General features: G+C 65.4%; 3 protein-coding genes across 8 annotated transcripts; 2 read left to right on the top strand and 1 right to left on the bottom strand.

Annotated features, from left to right (window-relative positions):
* Nucleotides 1-983: 983 nt before the first annotated feature.
* SOX12 (SRY-box transcription factor 12) lies at nt 984-3,959 on the top strand. The gene has a single exon (XM_087749976.1). It carries the CDS (start codon nt 996-998, stop codon nt 1,881-1,883), a length of 888 nt encoding a protein of 295 aa, XP_087606102.1. The 5' UTR covers nt 984-995; the 3' UTR covers nt 1,884-3,959.
* Nucleotides 3,960-7,272: 3,313 nt separating this feature from the next.
* On the top strand, nt 7,273-8,663 carry NRSN2 (neurensin 2). Its single transcript, XM_087750325.1, has 2 exons — nt 7,273-7,455; nt 7,542-8,663. The coding sequence occupies exons 1-2, from the start codon at nt 7,321-7,323 to the stop codon at nt 8,661-8,663; spliced, it is 1,257 nt and encodes a 418-aa protein (XP_087606451.1). The 5' UTR covers nt 7,273-7,320.
* A 519-nt stretch (nt 8,664-9,182) lies between these two features.
* TBC1D20 (TBC1 domain family member 20) lies at nt 9,183-21,194 on the bottom strand. 6 transcript variants are annotated; one of them, XM_087749964.1, is made up of 9 exons: nt 20,842-21,194; nt 20,518-20,664; nt 17,479-17,664; nt 16,214-16,297; nt 14,581-14,767; nt 13,674-13,775; nt 12,597-12,738; nt 11,740-11,924; nt 9,183-11,594 (listed from the first exon to the last, which is right to left on the bottom strand). In XM_087749964.1, exons 3-9 carry the CDS (start codon nt 17,576-17,578, stop codon nt 11,339-11,341), a joined length of 1,056 nt encoding a protein of 351 aa, XP_087606090.1. In that variant the 5' UTR covers nt 17,579-17,664; nt 20,518-20,664; nt 20,842-21,194; the 3' UTR covers nt 9,183-11,338. The 6 variants fall into 6 exon arrangements, with proteins under 6 accessions (XP_087606090.1, XP_087606088.1, XP_087606089.1 ...); XM_087749962.1 differs by lacking the exons at nt 20,518-20,664; nt 20,842-21,194 and adding an exon at nt 20,103-20,261; XM_087749963.1 differs by lacking the exons at nt 20,518-20,664; nt 20,842-21,194 and adding an exon at nt 20,103-20,261 and having other exon boundaries at nt 16,214-16,294.
* Between the last annotated feature and the right edge of the window lie 77 nt (nt 21,195-21,271).

Here is a 21,271-nt window from a genome sequence, read left to right as displayed (position 1 = left end):
CCCCGGGTGGGGACCGGGCGGCACGGGGAGGGAACCGGGGGGCACGGCGAGGCACCGGGGGCCCAGGCCGGGGTACCGGGACCCACGTGTGAAGGTACCGGGGGTCACGGGGGGGCTGTGCTGCTCAGGTGGGGGGCACCGGGGGCTCCCGGGGTGCCGTGCCGGCGGTACCGGCGGTACCGGGGCGTGCCGCCCTGCCATTCACTCCAGCAACCCCTCTCCGGAGGGCGCCCATTGGCGGAGCCGGTTGTTCCCCCCCGCCCCGCGGCCAATGGGCCGGGGGGGGCGGTGCCTCCCATTGACAGAACCGGCGCGTCGGTGTTTACCGGGGGCGGGGCGGCGGCGGCTATAAGAGCGGCACCGGGGGGCGTGCGGCTCCCGGGCCGCCCGCACCGCCCCCGCGCCCCCCTCCCACCCCCCACCCGACCCGGACCCACCGCAGCGTCCCCGCACCGCGCCCGACCGGAGCATCCACCGACTCAACCGGGGGAGCGTCCCCGGGCCGGTACAGAGCATTCCCGGACCGGCGCAGAGCGTCCCCAGGCCGGTACAGAGCATCCCGGAGCATCCCCGGGCCGGTGCTCAGCATCCCCGAACCGGTGTGGAGCATCCCGGAGCATCCCCGGGCCGGTGCAGAGCATCCCTGAACCGGTACAGAGCCTCCCGGAGCATCCCTGAACCGGTGCGGAGCATCCCGGAGCATCCCCGGGCCGGCCCGCTGCAGAGCATCCCGGAGCCGGAGACCGCCGGGCCGGCCCGGGGCCCCTCCGGAGCATCCCAGCAGCCGCCGCCCCGGCGGAGCCGCCCCCGCCGTGCGCCCCCGGGCCCCGGTGCGGCCCCCTGCGCCCCGCCCCGCCGCCGCCGCCCGCTCCGCACAATGGGGGCGGCGCGGCGGGGCGCGTAGCGGCGGGCGGGGAGGCGGCGGCGGGCGGGGAGGAGGAGGAGGAGGAGGAGGCGGCGGCTGCGGCGGCGGGGAGGGGGTCCCGGGCCCCGGCATGGTGCAGCGCGGCAGCCGGGGCCGGGGCGCGGAGGCTCGGCGGGAGCCCTGCGCCCCGCTGCCCGCCCGCGACGCCGAACCCGCCTGGTGCAAGACGCCGAGCGGGCACATCAAGCGACCGATGAACGCCTTCATGGTGTGGTCGCAACACGAGCGTCGCAAGATCATGGACCAGTGGCCCGACATGCACAACGCCGAGATCTCCAAGCGCCTGGGCCGGCGCTGGCAGCTCCTCCACGACTCCGAGAAGATCCCCTTTGTCAAGGAGGCCGAGCGCCTGCGCCTCAAGCACATGGCCGACTACCCCGACTACAAGTACCGGCCTCGGAAAAAGGGCAAGGTGGGCGCCGGCGCGTCCCGCCCGCGCCTCCCGGTGAAGATCAAGCCCTCCGTGCTGGGCCGCGTCTCCGCCGGCCGCAGGCAGCCCGCCAAGCCGCCCGCCGCCCCGCAGGAGCCCGCGCCGGAGGCGACCGTCGAGGACTGCCCCGTCACGCCCGGCCCGGCCGCCTGGCACGCGGCACCCGCCGGGGAGCGCGGCCCCCAGGAGCCCCCCGCGCCCCTGAGCCCTGCCGCTGCCTGCCCCGAGCCGGGGAGGTCCCTGGAGAGCGGGTCCCCCTCTCCCGTGTCGGCCGGGTCCCCTCCCTCCTCCTTCAGCTCCGACGAGGAGCTGGAGGAAGAGCTGCTGGGGGTCGTGCCCGGGCGGACCCCCGCCGGTGCCGCCTGCGGCGCCCTGGACTGGTCCGTCTTCGACAAGGAGCACGACCCCTTCCCGCGGGGAGGCTCCTCGCACTTCGAGTTCCCGGACTATTGCACGCCCGAGGTGACGGAGATGATAGCGGGGGACTGGCTCATGTCCAGCATCTCGGACTTGGTCTTTACCTACTGAGTCCCGCGCTCCGCAGGTAACGCTCTTTTTTTTTTTCCCCCCACAATCAGGTCGTATCAAAAAAAAAAAAGACAGAAAAAAAAAAAAGAACCGAAACCAGCTGTTTACATGCAGGAATCAGGTATTTTGCCTTGAAGCCGCTGGAAGGCAGAGCTCCCTGCTCACCCCATCCCCCTGGCACACACCCACTCCTTGTCCGTCCGTCTGTCCGGCCCTCGCCTCGCGACCGCGGGACGCGTGGCTGGCCGCCGTGGTTATTTGCCCGTGAAATGCGAGTGTCTAATCGGGTTTTCATTGTCAGCGCCCTGTGCCCAGCCCCTTCCCCCTGCGGCTCTGGCCACCGTGGTGCTGCCGGCCGTGGCCGCCCTGGCCGCTCCCTTCCCCGCCGGCCGCTGCCCCATGCTCCCTCCGGAGCACCCGCGCCGGCCCCGGCGCTCGGTGCCCATCCAGCCCTCCCCGTTCCTTGGGGAAGGGCCGATTCCTTTTGCTTTTTGACTGCATTTAAAGCACGGCTTCAATTTTCTCCTCTTCCTCGTTGCAGCCCTGGGGGAGGGATCCCCAGCCGCACCGCGTCCGGGGGCGGCAGAGCCATGCGGAGCCCTCCCTGCCCGACGCCCCGCGTCGTGGGGGTCCCCGGCTTCGGGGGTTCGGCGTCCCACGGGATCGGCTCTTTCCCCGCACTTTCCCTGCGGCGCGCACTCCCCGCCGCTCGCTTTGGGAAGAGCGAAGTTGCGCGCACGTGATCCGCACGTGGACGCGGGAGGCTGTGTTGTTCCTCTCGCCGGGCGGTTGTGCGGAGGAGGCCGTGCCCGGAGCCACCCCGAACCCCGGCGGGGGTGAGCCCTTCCCGGAGCAGCCAGCCCCCATTTTAGCCTTGGAGCCGGTGCCCATGCAGGACCCGCTCTGGGCTGGCTCGCCTTGGCCGGTGGAGCCGGGTCCCACCGCGCCCGGCCGCGGCGGGCGATGCTGCCGGGGCGGCAGGGAGCGGGCAGGGCAGGGCGGCTGGGAAGGGGTGCTGCAGAAAATCTGCCTTAAGCGACCGCCCGAATGGGGCCGAGAGCAGCGGCAGCCGATGCCGGTGGGCGCATGGGGTGTGGGCGAAGCTCCGGCGCGGTGCTCCTCCACGCAGCACCGCTCCGTGCCCCGCTACCGGCTGTGCCAAGAGCAGGGGCATCCCGGCAGAGCGCTGCCAAGGAGCCTCCCGGCAGGGGAGGTCCCGCTGCGGCGGCTCCTCCATCCAGCCGGGTTTTTCTTTGCTTTTCCTAATGGCTCCTTCCTGCAAGGAGCGGCCTCCTCCCGCTGCCGGGGAGCACGTGGCTGCAGCACCGGCTTGGCAGCCGCCGCAGGCTGCGTTTGTGGGGCAGGGGCTGCGCTCTGGTGCGGCTGGGCTGTGTGGGGAGCCGGCGGGGACCCCGGCCACCCCGAGCTGCCAGCCCTGAGGCCGTGGCCGTGGCAGGGGCTGGCAGCTCCCAGCGGAGCCGTACTGGGCTCTGAGGACCCCATGGTCCCGATTCCCCGGGGGCTTTGGGGGTGCGGAGCCCCTCCGACCCTTCCCGGGCAGCGGGGGGCTGGGGGCAGCGGGGCACCCCCTCCCTGGGGCTCTGCCTCCCTGTTTTGGGGCTGCCGGTTCCTCTGGTCACAGGCTGCCCCGTGCCTGCCCATGGCCGTGGGGCCGGACGGAGCTGCGACCAGGGGAAGGGCAGCCCCCCACAGGGTCCGGGCAGCCCCCCGGGGCGGCTCGGAGCAGGGACCTGCCTGGCCCTGCTGCCAGAGGTGCTGCTGGCCCTGGGTCAGCCGTGGGGACAGGCACCGTGGCGCAGGGAGAGGTGCGTCCCCGGGCCCGTCGCAGGGATGCTTGGTGTCCCCCAGCCCCGTCCCAGGCGGCCTCGGGGTCCCCCGGCGGCGCCTCCCTGACGGCAGCCATCAGCATTGTAGATGTGTCGGTGTGTAGCGGTAGCTGTGCGTGTGTGTCGGCGTTGCGTTAGCCACGGTGTTTCGGTAGCCCCGGTGCGGGTGCCAGCCTGCAGAGGCAGGCGGGCGTCACGCATCAGACACGTGTTCCCCGTATAGAGCGCGTCCCCGTCCCTGCCCGCCCCCCCCCCCCCCCCCGGCCGTTTCCCACCGGACCCAGCCCCAACCCAAGCTGGAAAAGCCAAAAAAGCGCCGGGCCAGCCGCGACGCCGGCAGCCTGCTCCCGCCTCGCTGCCGCCCCGAGGGGCTCTGCCTTCCCACCCCCGGGCAGCCCCGTGCCAGGAGCCCCCCGAGCCCCCTCCCATGCGTCAGCCGGGTTTGGGGTCCCCGGGGCTCTCCGACGCGCACAGATCTCGCCCAGCACCTCGGTGCCTTCTCGGGGCGCACGGCCGCCACGTGCTGTGCGTCGCCCACGGGTCGGGGCGCTCCCTCCGCCGACTGCCGGGAGAAACGTTTCCTCAGGAGCAGGTTCTGGGTCAGCGCCGGAGCCAGAGCCGGGGCCCCCCGGCCGCAAGCACAACACCATCAGCTTCGTCCCCGTCCCCCCCACCCCGTCCCCCTCCCGCCCCCTCCTCGAGACTCGCTGGGTGTATTTGTCGGGGGAAAACCGTTGTGGACAGTGGTGGATTTTCTGTGCCGTGTGGTTGTAGTGCTTAGAGACCCCCCCAGCGTGCGGCCCCCTCCCGCTGCGCCCCCCCGCCTCCCCGCTGCCCCGCGCTGGCTGCCATGCGTGTGCGAGCGTGTGTGCGTGCGCGTGCGACATCCCGTCATCACTAGAGACAAAGCGAATAATAATAATAATAAATGAATAATAAAAATAAACCAAACCTCTCTCAGGAAGAAGCCGCCCCGGCGGCGGCCAAGTGGGCCGGGGGCCCCCGGAGCCGGTGGGGCCCCGGCGCAGCCTGCGGATGGGCGCCAGCGCTCGGGGTCACCTTTGTAGTGTCGTGTTAGTGAAGGGTTCCCATGTCTGTTGTCTTGGAGAAACAGGCTTTTAGCCGAGGGGCAGCCCTGGCCTGTGCCGGGGCGTGCGACGTGGCCGGCTCCGGTGCTGTGGGAGCTCGGCGAACGGTTATCCTGACTGTTGTGACTATGGAATAAAGTGTGTTGGTCTGCTGCCCACGGCTCCGGCTCCTCCTGCGCCGCCCCGCTCCTCCCGGGGGGCGCGGGGGTCCCGGGGGGATGCAGCGTTCCCAGGGGGATGCGGGGGTCCCGGGGGGATGCAGGGCTCCCGGGGGATGCGGGGTCCCGGTGGCCAGCACCCAGCTCCCAGGGCCGTCAGCTCCCACCCCGGTCCACGGGCTCCCACCCCGAGCCCCGCTTCCTGCGGGCTCCCACGTCCCCGGGGAGGGTCCGCCCTCACCGGCCGGGGCTGGGTGTCCCCGGGCGCCGTGCCCCGCTGCCGGCGGGTGGGAGCCCGCGCGTGCGCGTGTGCGTGCAGCTCCCTGCACGTGTGTCGGCGCCCCGTGTGTGTGCGCGCAGGCCGTACACGCGTGCTCGCTCTGTGTGCGTGGCGTGTGGATGCAGAGCACGTGCGTGTGTGCGTGCACACGTATGGGCTGTGCACGCGTGTGCCCCACGCCCACGCAGCCCCGCGGCACCCTCAGCTCCACCCGGGGGAGGCGGTTTGGTCCAGGGACCGGGGGGGCCACGGGGGGCACGCGCCAATTGCGTCACACACCCCCCCGCCCGCAGCTGTTGCCATGGCAACAAGGGGAGCCCGGAGCATCCCTGGGTACCAGCGGCCCCTCCCGCCCCGGGCGGTGCTGGGGACCGGGCTGTCCCCGGGGGGTGGCCATGCTGCGGTGACCCCCCAGCCCCACGGGAGCACAGGGCTGCACCCGCTCTGTGTCAGCACCCAGCACCGCCCCGGGGTGCCCCGGCTGCAGTCCCGCAGCCGCGGGAGCAGCGGTGCCCCGGTACAGCAGCCCCCAGATGCTGCCTGGTTCGGCCAGGAGCAGGGAGGCCTGTGGCTCTGGCCTGGCCACGGTCCCGGCTCGCCGGCCATCGCTGCGGCCCTCCTGACCTCGCCACGGGCCGGGGCCACGCGGGGCTAGGTGCCCGGTGCCCGGCATTGCCCAGGCGTTGCCACCACGGGCCCGGCTCTGAGTCACGCACAGCGGCCGCACGCAGCCTCTCGCCGGCTCCGCAGGCAGCGGCGGGGGCTCGCGGCCTCGCAGCGGGGTCCCGCTCCCCTCCATCCCGGCGCGGCTCCCCCCATCTCCACCCCCGGGAGCAGGATGGAGCCGGGGCTGTGCTGAAGCTGGGGGCCGACCGCCCACCCGCGGACGGTGCCGGGGATCCCCCCCGGCCACGAAGAGAGCAGAGGGACCGCTGCTGCTGCCGGCGCTGGGCCGGGGAAGGATGTGCTAAGGCGTCTGTGCCCCCCCAGGTAAGCAGGGAGCAGGCAGGGCTGGGGGCAGGGGTGCAGGCAGGGGTGAGCCTCTGTGGGGACGCGGGGGGATGCAGGATGAGGGCAGCCTGGGGGGGCAAAGTGATGGGCACCAGGGTGGTCCCCAGGGTGAGGCCCCCCCAGACCCCTGCATGTGAGAAGGGATGGAGGGACAAGTGTGTTCCCAGGTCTGGGGACAGCCAGGCTGGGCAGAGGGGCTGGGGCTGCTCCGGGGGACAGCCGGTCCCGCCGGCAGCACCATCCCCCCGCAAGGCCTCGCCGGCGCAGGGCTTTGTTCAGCGCCGCAGCCGGCACCGAAAGGGTCCCGGTCCCCCCCTCCTCCGGGCTGACATTTCCACACTCATCCTCCCCTGCACCCGCACCGCACCCACCGGGCTGCGGGGCCGCCCTGGCAAGGGCTGGGCCGTTCCCATGGCGGTGCCCCAGCCCCGGGCAGGCGGCGGGGACGGGAACGCGGTGACCCCGTCCCTGCAATGTGGTGGCCGTGTCCCCGCGTCCCCGCAAGGCAGCGGCCCCTCGGCCACCCCAAAGGTGGTCGCATCCCTCCCCGCCGCCGCCCCTCCTTCCCCATTGCCGGCGATTGGGTGGCTGCGGGTGGCCTGATGTCGGGCCCGATCCCGCCAACACGGCGGCGGGGCTGTGCCGGGGCTGGATCCAGTCCAGGACGCACAGGGCCCCGCGGTGCAGGGGGGGTCCCTTCCTCCATCCCGTGTGGAAGCCCCAGCGGGATGAGGGCAGCGGTGCTCTCGGTCCCCCTGAGGACGTGGCCTCAGCCTCGCTGCCCTGGCCGGGTCCTGGTGGCCAAGACAGAGCCCTGCGGGGAGGGGGCAGCTCTTGGGGTCCCTCTTGGTGCTCCCCAAAACAGGCAATGGCCCCTGCATGGGGGGTGCATCCAGCACCGGCGCCCTGTCCCCTAACCTGCACCCGGGGCGAGGGCAGGAGCCGACTCGGCCCCGCGGGTGCTGCGGCTGCAGGAGGGGAGCGGCTGCGGGTCCCAGGGTCCCGTCGCCCTCCCCGCAGCCCAGCCCGGGCCCCCTGTGCCCCCCAGGCCCGATGCCCGCCCGTGAACCGGGCTGCGGCTGCGGCCACGGGCCCAGCGTGGCGCAGGGGGAGCAGCACGGGGTCCGCTCCTACCTCCACCTCTTCTACAAGGGCTGCAGCGGGGCCAGCCCCGACGGACGGGGACGGGTCCTCGCCCCACGCAGCCTGGGCCCCCCCTCATCGGGAAGGTAAGAGAGACCCCAAAACCCCTTCCTCCCTGGTGCCCCGGACAGGCACCCCCCGCCCGCGTCATGGCACCTGGGTGGCCCTGTCCCCCGGGGAGCCTCTCCTCGGGGACCCTGTTCCTGCTTGTGGGGGCGGCCGCGCTGGCTGCCAGCTCCCTGCTGCCCCCGGAGCCGGAGGGGATCGGGGAGGAGGAGGTCGTGGTGCTGGATGTGCAGGCGGTGCGGTGCAACCACGCGCCGGGGACATGCCGGCTGGCGGGCACAGCGCTGTGCGCGGCGGCCGGGTGCCATCGGGCTCCTCTCCTGTGCGCTGGCCCCGGGAAGAGGAGCAGCAGCTCTTGCCCATCCCGTGTGGCAGCCCCCCGCCGCAGCCCCCTGCCGCCTTCACCCCGGCAGGGACAGCGGTGCCCTTCGGCGTCTCCCATGTTCACGGTGTCCAGCCCCGGCGGGACGCCCGAGGCCGGGGAGGTAACGGGGGATGCCCGGCACGGGGCCAAGCCGCGCTGCAGCCCGGGAGCCGGCTGGATCACCTGGAGCTGGTTTGCGGCCAGCACTGCGGAGCACCCGGCTCAGTCCCGGCGCGGCCCGGCAAAGCTGCGATGGCCAGGAGCAGGCACAGGGGGGTCAAACACAGCCGCGGCCCCTACCCTCAGCACGGTGCTGAGCCGTGCCGAGCTGGACCAAGCCGTGCCCAGCCTGCACGGCAGAGCGTGCCAGCGCCCACCCAACGGCACCCGGGAGGGACGCAGGCGTTCGCGCAGGCCACCGCTTCCCCGTTGGTGCTCTTTTTTGGTAAATAAAAGACCTGTGACGTTTCCTCATGCGCTGTTCTCTCCAGTTGCCCGGGGCGAGGCCTGGCTGTGCCCGGGAAGAGCGAGGCAGGCGAGAGATCCCCGCGGGCAGTTCGACCCCTCGGCCGGTGCTGGGCTTGCCGTCCAGGCTCCCGGCAGCGTGCCAGAGCCGGGCATCACATTAACGTGGTTACAAGGGCGCGCGGCGCAAGGAACAGTGCTTTGCTGGCTCGCCAGGCTTCCCCCCGCTGCAAAACCTCAGCCCTGCCCGCCCTCCGAGCCCCCCGCACCCTGCGGGCCTCTGCCCGCGCGTCCCTCCCGAAGGCCTTTGAGCGCTATTGGGAAAATCGCTGCCAGAGAGGAAGCCACAGGGAACTAAAAATAGCCCCGGCGCGATCCGGTAAACACAGCCGCCAGCCTCGTGCCGCCCAGCAGAGCCCGTTGCCAGCCCGGGGACGGCAGCAGCACCACCCCGGCTCAGCGGAGCATGCCCGGCCGCTGGAGGCTGCACGGGGGAAGCGGTGATGGCCCAGTCTCTGCCGACGGGCACCGTGCCCGGGATCTCCTCCCGCAGCCAAGCGCCCGGCCTGGGGTGCAAAAGGGGCTGGGAGGTCAGGTTATTTACAGCCCCGCGCTGCCGCTGAGAGGGGGACGCCCCGGAGAGCCGACGGCACGTGCAAGTCCTGGCGTTCAACCAAAGGTAGGCAGATGGAAGGAGAACAGCAACCGGGGCACGCAAGCGCCGCTTGGCTCCGCTCCTGCTTCTCTTCCACAGGGCTGCGGCGCGCGAGGCCACGCGGGTCGGGGACCGCAGAGCTGGCCTGGGCCACGAGAGCGGAGCTGGCAGCCCCGGCCCCGCGCCGCGGCCCCTGCCGGCACAGGGGGAGGGAAGGAAGCGTGTTTAGTAACTGTTTATTTTACAGTTATAGGGTTTGTACAAATCTGCATTTACAGGGGTATGTGTAAGTCTTTGTACAGAGTAACTGAAGCACCCGAAGCGACCGCCTCCTCCCAGGCCCTTCCTCCCCCGGGGACAACGCAGGAACTAAAGTGCATCATGGCCAGAGAGCAGGGGGCTGCAGGGGCCTCCCCCATCCCCTCCTTCGGGGCGGCGGGGGGCGTGCGGAGGGGTCCCGGCCCCGCCAGCAGCACCCCCAGCTCACCGCAGACTCTCCTGCACCACGGGTTTCTAAAGTGCTAAATCACCTGGCCCTCTGCGCCGCTGCCACCCCGGGGAGGTGCCGAGGGCCAGAAACAGGCTCTGCCTTCCGCCGCGCTGGGAGAGGAGACCCCCGGGAGCCCCCGGCTCACACCAGCGGCGCGGACGGCCCAGGCACCGGCGAGCAGCGGAGGGACCGGGTCTCGCTGCCCTGCCTGCACGGGAGCAGATTCGCACGCTCTGGCTTTCAGCCCGCAGAAGCAAAGGGAACTCCCCTGGCTCAGAGCTTTACGGCAACACGGGTCAGGCGTGCCGACTGCCCGCACGCCCTCCGGCCAGCCCGACGGTCAGAAAGGCGCGGCCCCTCCGAGAGTGAGGGCCCACGGGGCAAACCAGAACTCACCCAGAGGCGGTTACGGCCCGAGAGGCAGGGGGCTGGGACAGGAGGGTGCCGAGTCTTGCAGGGCACGAGTTTTCTTCTCTATCCCAAAATCCGTAACTCTTCAACCAACACCCGATTTGCAGGTGTGCAGCCCCTGGGCACGGCACAGATGGCTTTGGGCACCACACAACAACGGCGGGGGAGCTGGGGGGGAGCTGGGGGGGAGCCGTAAGGGACAGGTAAGGGCACTTGCGGGAGGTTTAGCAGCTCAGGGGAGAGGTAGAGGCACAGAGTGTCTATTGGCTTTGTCTCAGCGGGACACCGAGTTGTCTGGAAGGATTTGCTGCTTAGCTGGGAGGGCGGGGAGCGCGAGGACTGTTAACGGGACTGGGTGGGGAGACAGGAGCCGTGTGGGGACTGGGGGTGGCCTTTCCGGGAAACTCCCTCGCTTGTGTTATTCCGAGGGGTGACGCTGAAGTCCGATCAGCTCATGGGGGAGATTTATGACACATTTCCTACCACAGTGACTTCTGTCCTGTGCAAAGCATTTCACAAGGTGGAAAAAGCCTTTCTCTGCGTTAGAGCCTGCTTCCAGAGCTGTAAAAAAAGCCTGCAACGGGTGTTTATGGTGCCGCTAAGACTTGTGGTGACGCGATCTGGCACATGACAGCACATACCTCGCGCAGGGTGAGCGACACTCGTCTCTCACCTTGCTGACCCAAGATACGACCGCGCTACAGCCAGCAAAGGAGCCCCAGCGACCAAGGGCTAAGCTCCCTCTGGCCGTCCCGCGGATCTGCTCCTGTCCCCTGCCCTCCTCTCCTGTAAACGGATCAGCCTGCAAAGATGAGGAAGCAAAAAGAGCCAGGGAGTGTTACACACTGGAGAGAACCTCACGGCAGGGCGCTGACAGGGGTTTCTGAAAGGTTTGGCTCTACTCAGAGGCTGCCTACAGGAAAGGGAAGGGCCGGACCACGGCGAGGCACGCTGGCAGCAGCTCCCTTGCAGACGGGAGCAACGCAGAGCCAGACGGCTGCCCTGTTCCTCAGGAGCGTAACAGCCTCTCGCCCCCCCGCCACACGCACCCAGGCCGAACCCTGCCTGACACTCTCCTCTGGGCGAGGATCTGCCCTCGCTCCCACTAATTAACCCTGACAGAGAACGCGGGATCGTTTCCGCATAGCCCACGCGTGGCTCTGCGCTCGTCCAGTCACCTGTGCGCAGCCTGAAGAGCCTGACTCGTCCGTATCTCCGGTTCCTCTTGAGACAGCGGCGGTGCCCGTCTGCTTACCCGTGCACGGGGAGGAGAGAACAAGGTGAGCGTCGGTGTGGGGAACAATCCTGCCGGGCTGGTTCCGGTCAGTCTCTGTCACAAAGGCCAAAAGCGTCACTGGACGCAGAAAGAATAAAAAATAATCTTCAGACAGGTCGTTTCCAGACACGTCCTTCCATCAAACATCCCCCCTTCCCGCCAGGGAAGGACGCGGCGACAGGGAAGGCCCTTCCTCTGGCTTCAGGGGAAAATCTGCAGTTCAAACTTGGGCGCCCACTCCAGCGCGCTCTTCACCACGGCCAGGGCAGCTGCTCCCAGCGCGACCGTCAGCCCCATCACCGCCAGCTTGACAAAGCGGTTGGTCCTTGGCTTTGTCAAGACGGATTTTGTCCGCTCCTCCCCTCGGAGCCGCTCCCTGAAGCGCTGCCTCAACACAGTGTCTGGTCTCTGCTGCACTGATGCCAACTCAAAGTCCTTAAAAGTGGAAGCTGCAGTTCTGCAAGAGAAGAAACGGGTCAAGGAGCGTCCCCAGCTCGCCCTCGGGACCAGCCGCCTGCCAGGGAGGAAGATCTTCACGAGGAAGCAAGACCTGGCAAGGGGATGTACAGCAGATGTGGGCACACGGGGTGCCCTGCACTCACCGTTCAGCCTGCTGCTGAGCTGCCTCCCTGGCAAGTTCGGATGGTGGGAACTGGACAAAAAGGTCCCCAGCTCTGCTGATCAGAGTCTCGTAAGGAAGGTCCTGTGGGATCTGGGACAGGAGGTGGTGGACAGAGGCCATGTCGCACTCGCAGTCCAGAACTTCCTGCTCCCGGTACAGTACGATCTGCGGAGAGGAGCGAGAGCACTGAGGACAGCCGGGGAAGCGGGGACGATTCCTTGTCGCTCGCTGGCACTCACTTCAGAGCCGGAAGAGAAAAACATTTCGCTTCCAGCTGAAAGACCTGCCCTTCCTCCAGGGGACACGCTGCAGCGGAGCATTCCCCGTCTGGGGAGAGAAGTGCCAAACCCTTCCCGAGACTCCGAGGCCACGGAAAGCCCCTTTCTGGGTAGTTACATCTGTCTTCTGAGCAGAGCCTGCTACCGGCAGGTCAGAGACGTGGGCTCAGCGGGGCTTGACTCCACGACTTGAGATTTGTTTGGATCCCCCGTAGGAGAAAGGGCAGACGGACGCACAGCGCAGGGCTGCCCCCAGCCAGCCCGGCTCCCCAGCACCCGAGCAAGTGCCCAGCAGCGGGGCCAGCGCATGAAAGCAAAGAAAAACGCCGGATCATGCTGCCTCCATGGCACTGAACTAGAACAGCCTGAAGATCCGGACACCTCCAGGCTGCATCGAGCAATCCTGGACCCCCCCTGCCCTCCACCAGCACCAAGGACTTGGGGGGGCCCTGCAGAGCGGGGTGCAGCTCTGGGTTTGCCAGCCCCCCTCTGCAGCCCCAAACCACCGGCACCTCGCAATGGTTTGGTTAACCCCGCTGCCGTTCCAGCCAATACCTACCACAGCAGCAAAATAAATGGGCATCAGTGGATGGCAAGCCAGGAAGAAGTCATATAATCGCACGACGTGCCTGAAGTCGGACAAAACATGCCCGAACCAGGTGATCAGCCAGCTGAGAGCAAAGATGGTTCCCACCTCCGCGCTGCACAGAGAGAAAGTGCTGTTAGGTCAGCTGCTGCCAGCAGCTTGGAAACAGCGCTGAAATGCTCCTGGGCGATCCCTGCGCCACACCTCCGTGTCTGGGAGGGGAGACAGACCTGGCTATCAGCAGAGCGTTCAGAGCTCAGTCCAGATCCATGAACACAGATTATTATTATAGCATTGTTATTATCCTCTGATACAGCCCCAAGGCACAGCACTGCCACTGCTCGTCTCGCATCCAGTGGGTCCACAGCAGAGGCCCTAAGGGTCTGCTTTCAGGAGAGCCTGAAGGTGTGACGTGCCACGTCACTGTCTGGCACGCTGACCTGAGGACACCCGAAGTCCTGCAGCACAGTCAACTTTTCAGATTCCTTTCCACCCTAAAGGCTTACTAACTCCTGGGAGTTTGTAAATCAGGCTCGGTACCCAAAGGCATCCCGGCCACGAAACGTACACAGACGTTTGCCCAGAAAAGGATTCTGGACTGAACCTTCCCCACTTACCTTCCTGCTTCTGCTTTATTCTGCGCAGACTACGCTTGCGTGTCCCTATTGCACGGCCTGGGAATTATCCCCAGAACTAGCAACAAACTACAGCAAGGTGACACCAGCCACAAAACTGGGCACGCGAAGCGGTTGTGGCAGCTTTGTGCGACACCGACTGCAACCCCCCAGCCTTTCCAATGTGGACTGGAGACCATGGGGGTGAAGATGGCACCATGTAAAACCCCTCAAAACAGGCAGCACAGGTTTGGGTCTGCTCGGAAGCAGAGTGCCACGTGGCTTTGCACTGTCACCGTTAGCTGTGGGTCAGCCGCTGACTCGCTCCGAGGAAGCCACTGTGGTGCTGGGGACACGCTGGTGCGAAGGGCCCCATGAACGGTAACGCAAGCCAGGCAGGGCAGAGCTAGGAGGCTCCGAGGGAAGGTCTGCGTACCTCTGCATGAAGTCATGCACCTCAGGGTTCACCTGGTCTATGATGGGCATCAGGTAATTTAAAATGTGCTTGGTATTATCCATCGTTGGGTCCATAAAATCCCTGAGGAACGATTTAAAAGAAGGTCCGTCAAGCAAAGCTCTCCTCCAGGGAGGCAGCCAGAAGGTAAATAAACAAACTGCAATAAACAGCCCCAAGGAACTCTGCCTGTCTGGGACAGGCTCCTTCTTACGTGCCTGGGCCGCTCAGGGCTGATCCGCACAGAAAACCCGGGCCCAGACAATCACGCTGGTGTCAGCTGACACTTCTTATTTTGCTGCAGCGCACGCGTGAACCATAAAGCCTTTCCAGCACCCAAACCCTAACTCCCTGTCTGGGAGAGGAGGGAGGATCCCTCCAAACCACGCCCCAGCTGAAGGCTTGTTCTCATTTCAGTGCACAAAGAGGAGAGTCACTTGCCCTGGAGCTCGGGACGCTGGTGGCACAGACCGCGCTGCTCAGGGCTGTACAAGGCCACGGGGGAGGCACTGCGCTGAGCCAGCCCCCAGGAGCCGGAGAGGCCCTGACAGCAGAGATGGCCAGAGAACAATGAATAATGCATGCGTGTTGGCTTTTTCAACTTCAAGAGATGTTACAAATTAATCCGACAGCCTTCAATTATCCCTTCCCCAGAGCACAACTCCCTGCAAAGCCACGTGCTATCGTGCGGTCACGCTGCTCTCTCGCAGCACCCCTCTGGGCAGGGACACGACAGGCAGCCAGCCTCAGCCCAAGGCTCTGCCTTCCAGGCTCCCCTGCTCCGGGAGAGGCCAGCCCCATCCGCGCAGGCGTCCCTGCAGGCACAGGCGTCCCCACAGCCCCAGGACACGCAGGCGGCTCCTCTCCTCCAGCCAAGCCCGGTGCGTACCTGAGATGATGCGTCGAGAGCTTTTCCACCAGAGCCGTGGCCAGTCTGTCCCCCACCACGAGGAGGAAGGTGACCACGATGTCATGGTAGCCCTGGTAGTAGTGCAGCTGGGGGTTGCGCTTGAGGACGTGGAGGATAATATCGATGAGCTCCTCCTGCAAGCCTTCCCTCTGGTCATCCGGCATCCCTGTGGGGACAGCAGCGGGCAGCGGTGGGACGGGCTGTGTCACCTACCGGCGCCTGCCATGGGAGCAAGGAGAGGACCCACGCATTTACCAACCTGCCTGATCCCAAGGGACGTGGTGCAAAGGGGAGGGAGGTAAAACCAGCAGGAAAAAAATATCCCAAGCCCTAATCCTGCCCCTCAAAACTCTGATGGCCCAGGGGAAGCTGGCCAGTTGGTTGGTTGGTTGACCTCTGGTTCTGCAGTGCCCCTACCTGCGAGGAAGCCACCATGGAGGACGGGAGCAGGGTTTACTGAGGTTTGTACAGTGCTGCGAAGAGCGAATTGCGCTGCACATCCAGCACTGCTGAAGACATTTTAATAATTTTTAATTTCCCAGGGGTTCTAGAAAAAAATTAAACAGGACTCATTTTCACAGAAACTGCTCCAGTTGCATCAGATTGCGAGGCCTCCATCGCCACAACTTTCTGTCGGTCCCCTGCTAACAACATGTGTTTAGGGACAGGATGTCACAGGAAAAACATTGTTCCTGCCACGCACAGCTGCAGCCAGTTTCTGGCAGGCCTCGTCAACAGATAAAATGCCCAAAGGCCAAGCAGAAAGTCCCAGTGGAGATCCGGCAATGACCAAGTTCTCCTTTTCCCCTGCTTCACTTAATGCGTCTAAAAATAGGCAGGAGGCTGCCATTCAAGGGCAAAAAAATCTGTACTAGCAGACCCTTAAGGAACCAGGCTTGCACGCGGTATCTGCACTCGAAAGAGAATCAGAGTGAATCAATTGTTTACGCAAAATAAAAGTGGCAGAAGGGGGAAGCAGATTCTGGCCAGAAATAACGACTGCTCTGCAGAGTCAGATAGCTGCTGGATTAAATGTTTTATAAATAGCACAACAGGGCACCAGCCACCCATCAGAACTAAACAACTGCAAAAACATTTTGCTTCTAAAGGTTCAGAGCTCTCTTAAATTTGGTGCACGAACCCGATTTTGAGACTGTTTTACCCCAGAAATTGTTCTAACCACTGACAAACCTGCCTTCCATGCCCCTGAGCCAGACCACAGTCTAAATAAAGTGAAGGAAACGGTACGTTTCTCAAGCTCTCCGCCCTGGTCACAATGGGCGAGGGGCACGCAGGATCCGGGCCTCTCTGGGCTGCAACTGTCCGACGGTACCGGCGCGGGCAGAGGGGCTCAGCGGGGTAGGGGGAAGCGTTAACGTTGGAAGAGCCACATCAAAAACCAGCTGTAGCACAGGCAGCTGAAGGAAACCGACAGCCGCAGAACGGCTCCACCGCACGAAGAAGCTGCTGTAAGCTCACAAGGAAACAGCTTTCTAGAAGTCAGGCGCTCGGAGCAGCGAAGCGTCGCCTACTGCAGCCCCCCGAGTAAGGTCTGAGCCCCATGGCACAGAGCTTCCCCCCGCAGAGCGGGAAGAGGAGAATCCCCTCTCACCTGGTGGGAAACGGCGCAGGGACCGCCGCACGTCCAGTAGCACTTGCTGGTAATCTTTATTGTCCTCTCGCAGCTCCTTTCCTGCTGAGAAAAAGAGGAATATGATTAACACCGAGGAGTGCAAAGGTACCGGGAAGAGAGCCGGGCCAGGGAGCCAGGAGAAACCCCGCTGAAGGCAGGAGGATGAGGCCACACGCACAGACACACCAGCCCAGCGTACGTCCCTTTTCCCTACGTCACACGCCAGCCCTGTCCCCTCGCTTGCACTGCCGTGCGTTCCGACACTAACAGCACCTCAGCGTGAGGAAACGAGACAGTTATTTCTTTAAACAACATAGGTTAAAATGCTTAAACTGACACCACTCCCAAACATCTTTGCTCCACGATTTTGCTGTGCAATTCAAAGCGTACTCGGCAGCAGCAAAGCACGATACGCTGCGGAGACCACAAAGAATAGTTTATTAAATAGAAATAATTCAGAAGAAAATCCCACCCACAGGTAGCTAAGATAGTTAAAACAGAAAAGAATTTCCTGGCACACTGAACTATCCATGTGATCACGTGAAATTAAATGTGGTCTGCCGGCAGCTCCGATCACCTAACATAAGCTGGCTCCTGACTGACGTGGGGGGACGCGCACTTCTGAACGGCCGCAGACTCAGGAACAGCCACAAAATCTGTCCTGGGGACAGCGGCTGCAAAAGCTACAGGACTTGGAGCTTCTGCATTGCTAAGGTTGAAAAACCACGCAGGTCATCTTCCCCGCTTCTGCTCTGACCAAACGCCACACGTGCTTCATGCAACAAACTGCTTCATCTATGCCTGGAAGAGACACCTCAGAAGAATTCAGCACAGCCACCTCTCCGTGGGAGCATCAAAAATTAGGTTTGATACTTTCTGCTGCAGATGAACTTACAGACGCCAGCTAACCGCCCAGGGCCACACCAACCGCATCCAAAGTGAACTCGTTTCCATCACTGTCACTAAAGAGAACGCCGCCCTGACAGCACAATGGAAACGCTGTTTTTAGGAAGTCGTATATTTCCAAATCTGCCGTTTGCATACAACACAGCGCGCGAAGCTACGGTGCTCACGCTGCGGCGCGAGTCCCCTTCGCACACGAGCTCGGTGGGAAGCGCAGCAGCGTACCCAGGGGAAAGGCAGGTCAGAAAGCATGTGCTGCAGCCTCCGCGACCCTGCCTCTGGCACGCGCAGAGATCACCGAGCCGTTCTTTCAAAGCACCCCAGTCCAGGCTGTTCCGTACCTGGAAGAGGGGGCAGGTCGTCCGTATTAACGCTCAGCAGCTTCGGCCACACTTTGCAACGAATCTCGTCCGTCAAGAGCCCCCCCTCACTGATCGCCATCCGCCGGAGCGCCGCCACGTCGATGGGGTCGCTGTTCAGAGCCTGATAAATTTCCGCCACTTTTCTTTTCTTCTTAGAATCAAAGTCTGTAAGAAGACCACAGAGAGGCAAACTGACAGGCAACGCCAAGACACGGGGGGCAGCAACTCCGATCGGGGGGCAAAACCCCCTCACGGCGATGTCACACGCACGCGACGAGGGGGATGACGCGGGACAGTCGGCACAGGCCCTGCCAGGACAGGCTAGGGACGACCTTGGCGGGCATCCCACAAGCCGACTGTCCCCACCTCCACAGGCTCAGCACCAGGGGCACCTCACGGCTCGCAGCTTCCCCATCGACCCCCCGGTCCCAGCCAGGGAGGGAACCACTGCTCCTCCTGACACGGGAGCCGCCATCGCCGCCCGAGCAGATCCCTCGCCCTCAGCTCCCGTAATCCCCAACAGATTAGGGCTCCGTTCAGGACCGCGACAGCCGTGCAAAGCCACCCTGCAACTGTCTGCTCTCTGACGCAGCCGCCAGCTCAGGTGTCAAGTGTTTCCTAAGACCAGGACTTTGTGTTCCTACCGACTCCCAGCCGGCCAGCGGCTCCTGGATGCAGCCGCCCTAGGGAGAAGCCTGAGCATTTCCACTGACAGCAGCAGTCACAAGGAAGGACATAATTATACCAGAATTAACAAATCACAAGCATATCGGCTTCTCTCCCGACAAACACAAACTTGCCAGCTATTGGTATACGCGCAGGTCAGCCAGTATTAAACAAATACCACTGTTTTGTGGAGCACGTGAACTCGGGGGCGCGTAAAGAAGGGAATAACAGGTCAAGCTCACGGCGCTCTGGTTTCAGATGGGTTAAACGCACTTACAGGACACGCGAGCGCTTCCCGGGGAGCTGAGAAGGGACACTATTTCACACCGCATCGCGGTATTTGTCACCGCTGCCTCACGCGAGGAAGGAGAGAGGCGGCCGAGAGCCCCCCGACAGCCCACACCGGAGGAGTTTCCGCTATGGAGGCTTTGCCGAGCGGCTGCGGGGGGCTGGAGCGCAGGACGAGGCCGCAAACGCTGCCTTTACTTAAAGGCTTTTTCCGACAGATCCAACTACCACTGCAGCTGGGAGCCAAACGGGATTCGGTCGATAAGGGACGTGTCTGAATAGGATTTGGGGTGGGAGGAATTGAGAGGATCCCGATGGAGAAACAGCTGTTTCCCAACGCCCCACCCTCCCGGCGGGGACTCGGGGAGCGCGTTCCTCTGCCCATGTGGCACCTCCGACGTCTCCGGCGCTGCCCCGGCCCTCTCCCCGCTCCCGGGGAGCTGCGTGCGAGCGCCTGGCTGGAAGCACCGCTTTCTGCGGCGTCCGAATGGGAGGCAGCGGGACGGCAGGCTGCTCAGACACACGGACGCTAAGTAGGTCAAGCGGTGGATGCTGCCCCTTCTCAAAGTACCCTTTTCAAATGCCTTTTGGATGAAAACAAGCCGTAACCGCCTATGCCAGCTCCAACTCCCCTCCAAACACCAAGTTCCTGGTAAAGTTAAAGCTTCTAACGCGCGCCCAGTGACCACAATTTCCTTTTATTTCCCTTCCCGCCCCTTCTGCAAGCAAAGTTATTTGCACACGAAGAGAAAGCAGGTCCGCTCAGCTGGCCGGTCCCCACCCCTGCGACACGGGGCACCGGGCTGTCACCGACCGAAGCCTCGGGAAGGAGGGGACAAAGCCCACGGAAGAAGAAACTCCCGTTCACACACAAAGAACTTCAGGAGTAGTATGAAGGAGCACACATTGCGGGCTCCGCTTCTGAGGTTTGCTGGCAAACACCCCAATATTTACACCGCTCCAACGTACAGCGGAAAATAATAATAAAAAAATGTATTTCAAACCCTTTTTTCTGCACCCGCAACACCTTAACTCGCAGCGTCCGTTACGCTTTGGAGGGGAGACAGCAACACAAGCTGAGAGCGCGGGGGCTTACCGCGCCGTAGCTCAAACGGTACCGTCACGGAGGTCCACCCGACCGCCACGCGTGGGTTTTTAGTTCTCTCCGTGGCTAAAAGCAGCGCTGGCGCAGTTCTCGCTGACGAGCAGCCCTGCGGCCCCAACGGCTGAAACAAGGCGCGGGCACCGGGCACCGGCACTTACGCAACGCTTCGCGAGGCCGGGCCGGCCCCGGCGCTGCCGCGGAGCCCCCGGTGACCGCCGCGATGGGCGAAGCCCCGGAGAGCTCAAGGGCCTCGAGTCGGGCAGCGGCCAAACCGCAGCCCCGGCCGCTCCCCGCCTGCCCGAGCCCGCGGCCCGGCGAGGGAGGGCTCCGCAGCGCGGGGGTGGGCCCGGGCGGAGGGTCCGGACCCCCGGGACCCCCGGGCCGGTCCCCGCCGGGGCGGCTCCGAGCGCAGCGCCCAGCCCCGCCCCGCCGCTAGGGGGCGCCGCCGCGCCTGCAGGGGGCGCTCCAGCCCCCACCTGCCTCAGAGGAAGCGGCGCCCCCCGCCCGCCAGGCCCAGCCCAGCCCAGCCCAGCCCAGCCCGTACCGTGGCCGCCGACGCCGTTGCGCGGCGGGCTCCGCCGGGCCATGTTCCCGGGCGCTGCGGCGCATACCGGGCCGGAGACCGGGCCGGGCCGGGCTGGGGCTCCGCGCTCCCCGCGCCGTCCGGTCCCGTCCCGCCCCCGCCCGCTCCCCCCGCCCCTCCGCCACCGGCGCGCGAGCGCCACGTCACGGCGCTTCAGGGCGCAGGCGCGACGCGCGGGTCACGTGGGCGGGGGGTGCGGCGCCGTTGCGCATGCGCAGAGCGGAGCGCGCCGCACGTGGCCGCCCCCCGCGCAGGGCCGCTTGTTTCAAGGTTTTTATGAAAATAAACAAAACCAAACCCAAAACCTCCCCGGCGCAGGCGGGGGCGGGTAACCCCCGGGCCGGGGAGGCAGCAGCAAGCGCTGCGGTGTGCAAACCTCGCTTGGACTGAGGGAGCAGGCCCGGGCTGCCCGGGGCTCAGGGCCTGGGGCGGCCGACCGCCAGCCGCGCTTTCGTCACACCAGGCGCTTTGACGTTGCAGCACATCGAGGAACCGGTGAGCGCGGTCCAACTCGCACATCGTTCTAGGATAGAAAAGATTTAAGTACAAGGTATTGCTGCGGGATGAAGTCACGGAGGAGAAAGCGGCCCCGGCGCACGGGAAAATCCTCCCAGCGCGGCGCCGTCCCCCCTGCTCCCGCCCCGTCCGGCGTCGGGGGGTTTGACCCGGCCCGCATGCTGCGCCCTCCGGGCAGAATTACCTGCAGTGACAGAAAGCACGCGGCCCTCGTCCCCCAAAGAGGAACAACGGAGGGCTGGGGGCTCAGAGGAGCGGGAGCCCGAGGCTCGGGCGCTTGCGGAGGGACGGGCAGAGCGCTCGGCGCCCAGGACGAGCAGCTGCTGCGGTGGCTTTCGGACGGGAGGTCACCGAGGGACGGGTGCCATCGTGCTTGCAGCCGCTCCAGCCACTGAAATCCACTGAGCGGCAACGCACGCAAAAACCCAAGAACTGGTCCAGCACCTCCGCTCCCCATCCAGCCGGGCTGAGACGGAGGAGGAGGGGTTTTTGGTTTTGTGGCAAAAGATCCTTCTGCCAGGAGATCCTTTGTTGTGCCAGGCTCCACCGTGCAAGGCGCGTGGGAACGGGGACGCGGCCTCCCCCGTACCCGCAGGGCTGTCGGCCGCTCCCGC

This window comes from Nipponia nippon, unplaced genomic scaffold (genome assembly GCF_047370975.1).
Source record: "Nipponia nippon isolate SJK-2023a ecotype South Korea unplaced genomic scaffold, ASM4737097v1 scaffold_13, whole genome shotgun sequence".
In the NCBI taxonomy this organism is placed as follows: Eukaryota; Metazoa; Chordata; class Aves; order Pelecaniformes; family Threskiornithidae; genus Nipponia; species Nipponia nippon.
Note: the sequence above shows the minus strand (reverse complement) of the source record. Positions and strands in the feature narration are given on the sequence as shown.

What these genes read in the sequence shown, in the direction of transcription:
- SOX12 (XM_087749976.1), top strand. Translation starts at nt 996, where the DNA reads ATGGTGCAGCGCGGCAGCCGGGGCCGGGGCGCGGAGGCTCGGCGGGAG.
- NRSN2 (XM_087750325.1), top strand. Translation starts at nt 7,321, where the DNA reads ATGCCCGCCCGTGAACCGGGCTGCGGCTGCGGCCACGGGCCCAGCGTG. An exon ending in GCCCCGACGGACGGGGACGG is followed by an intron (nt 7,456 to 7,541) that starts GTCCTCGCCCCA and finishes TGCCCCGGACAG; the next exon opens with GCACCCCCCGCCCGCGTCAT.
- TBC1D20 (XM_087749966.1), bottom strand. Translation starts at nt 18,497, where the DNA reads ATGCGGTGTGAAATAGTGTCCCTTCTCAGCTCCCCGGGAAGCGCTCGC. An exon ending in CTCTCGACGCATCATCTCAG is followed by an intron (nt 13,776 to 14,580) that starts GTACGCACCGGG and finishes ATCGTTCCTCAG; the next exon opens with GGATTTTATGGACCCAACGA. An exon ending in GTGCATGACTTCATGCAGAG is followed by an intron (nt 12,739 to 13,673) that starts GTACGCAGACCT and finishes CTCTCTGTGCAG; the next exon opens with CGCGGAGGTGGGAACCATCT.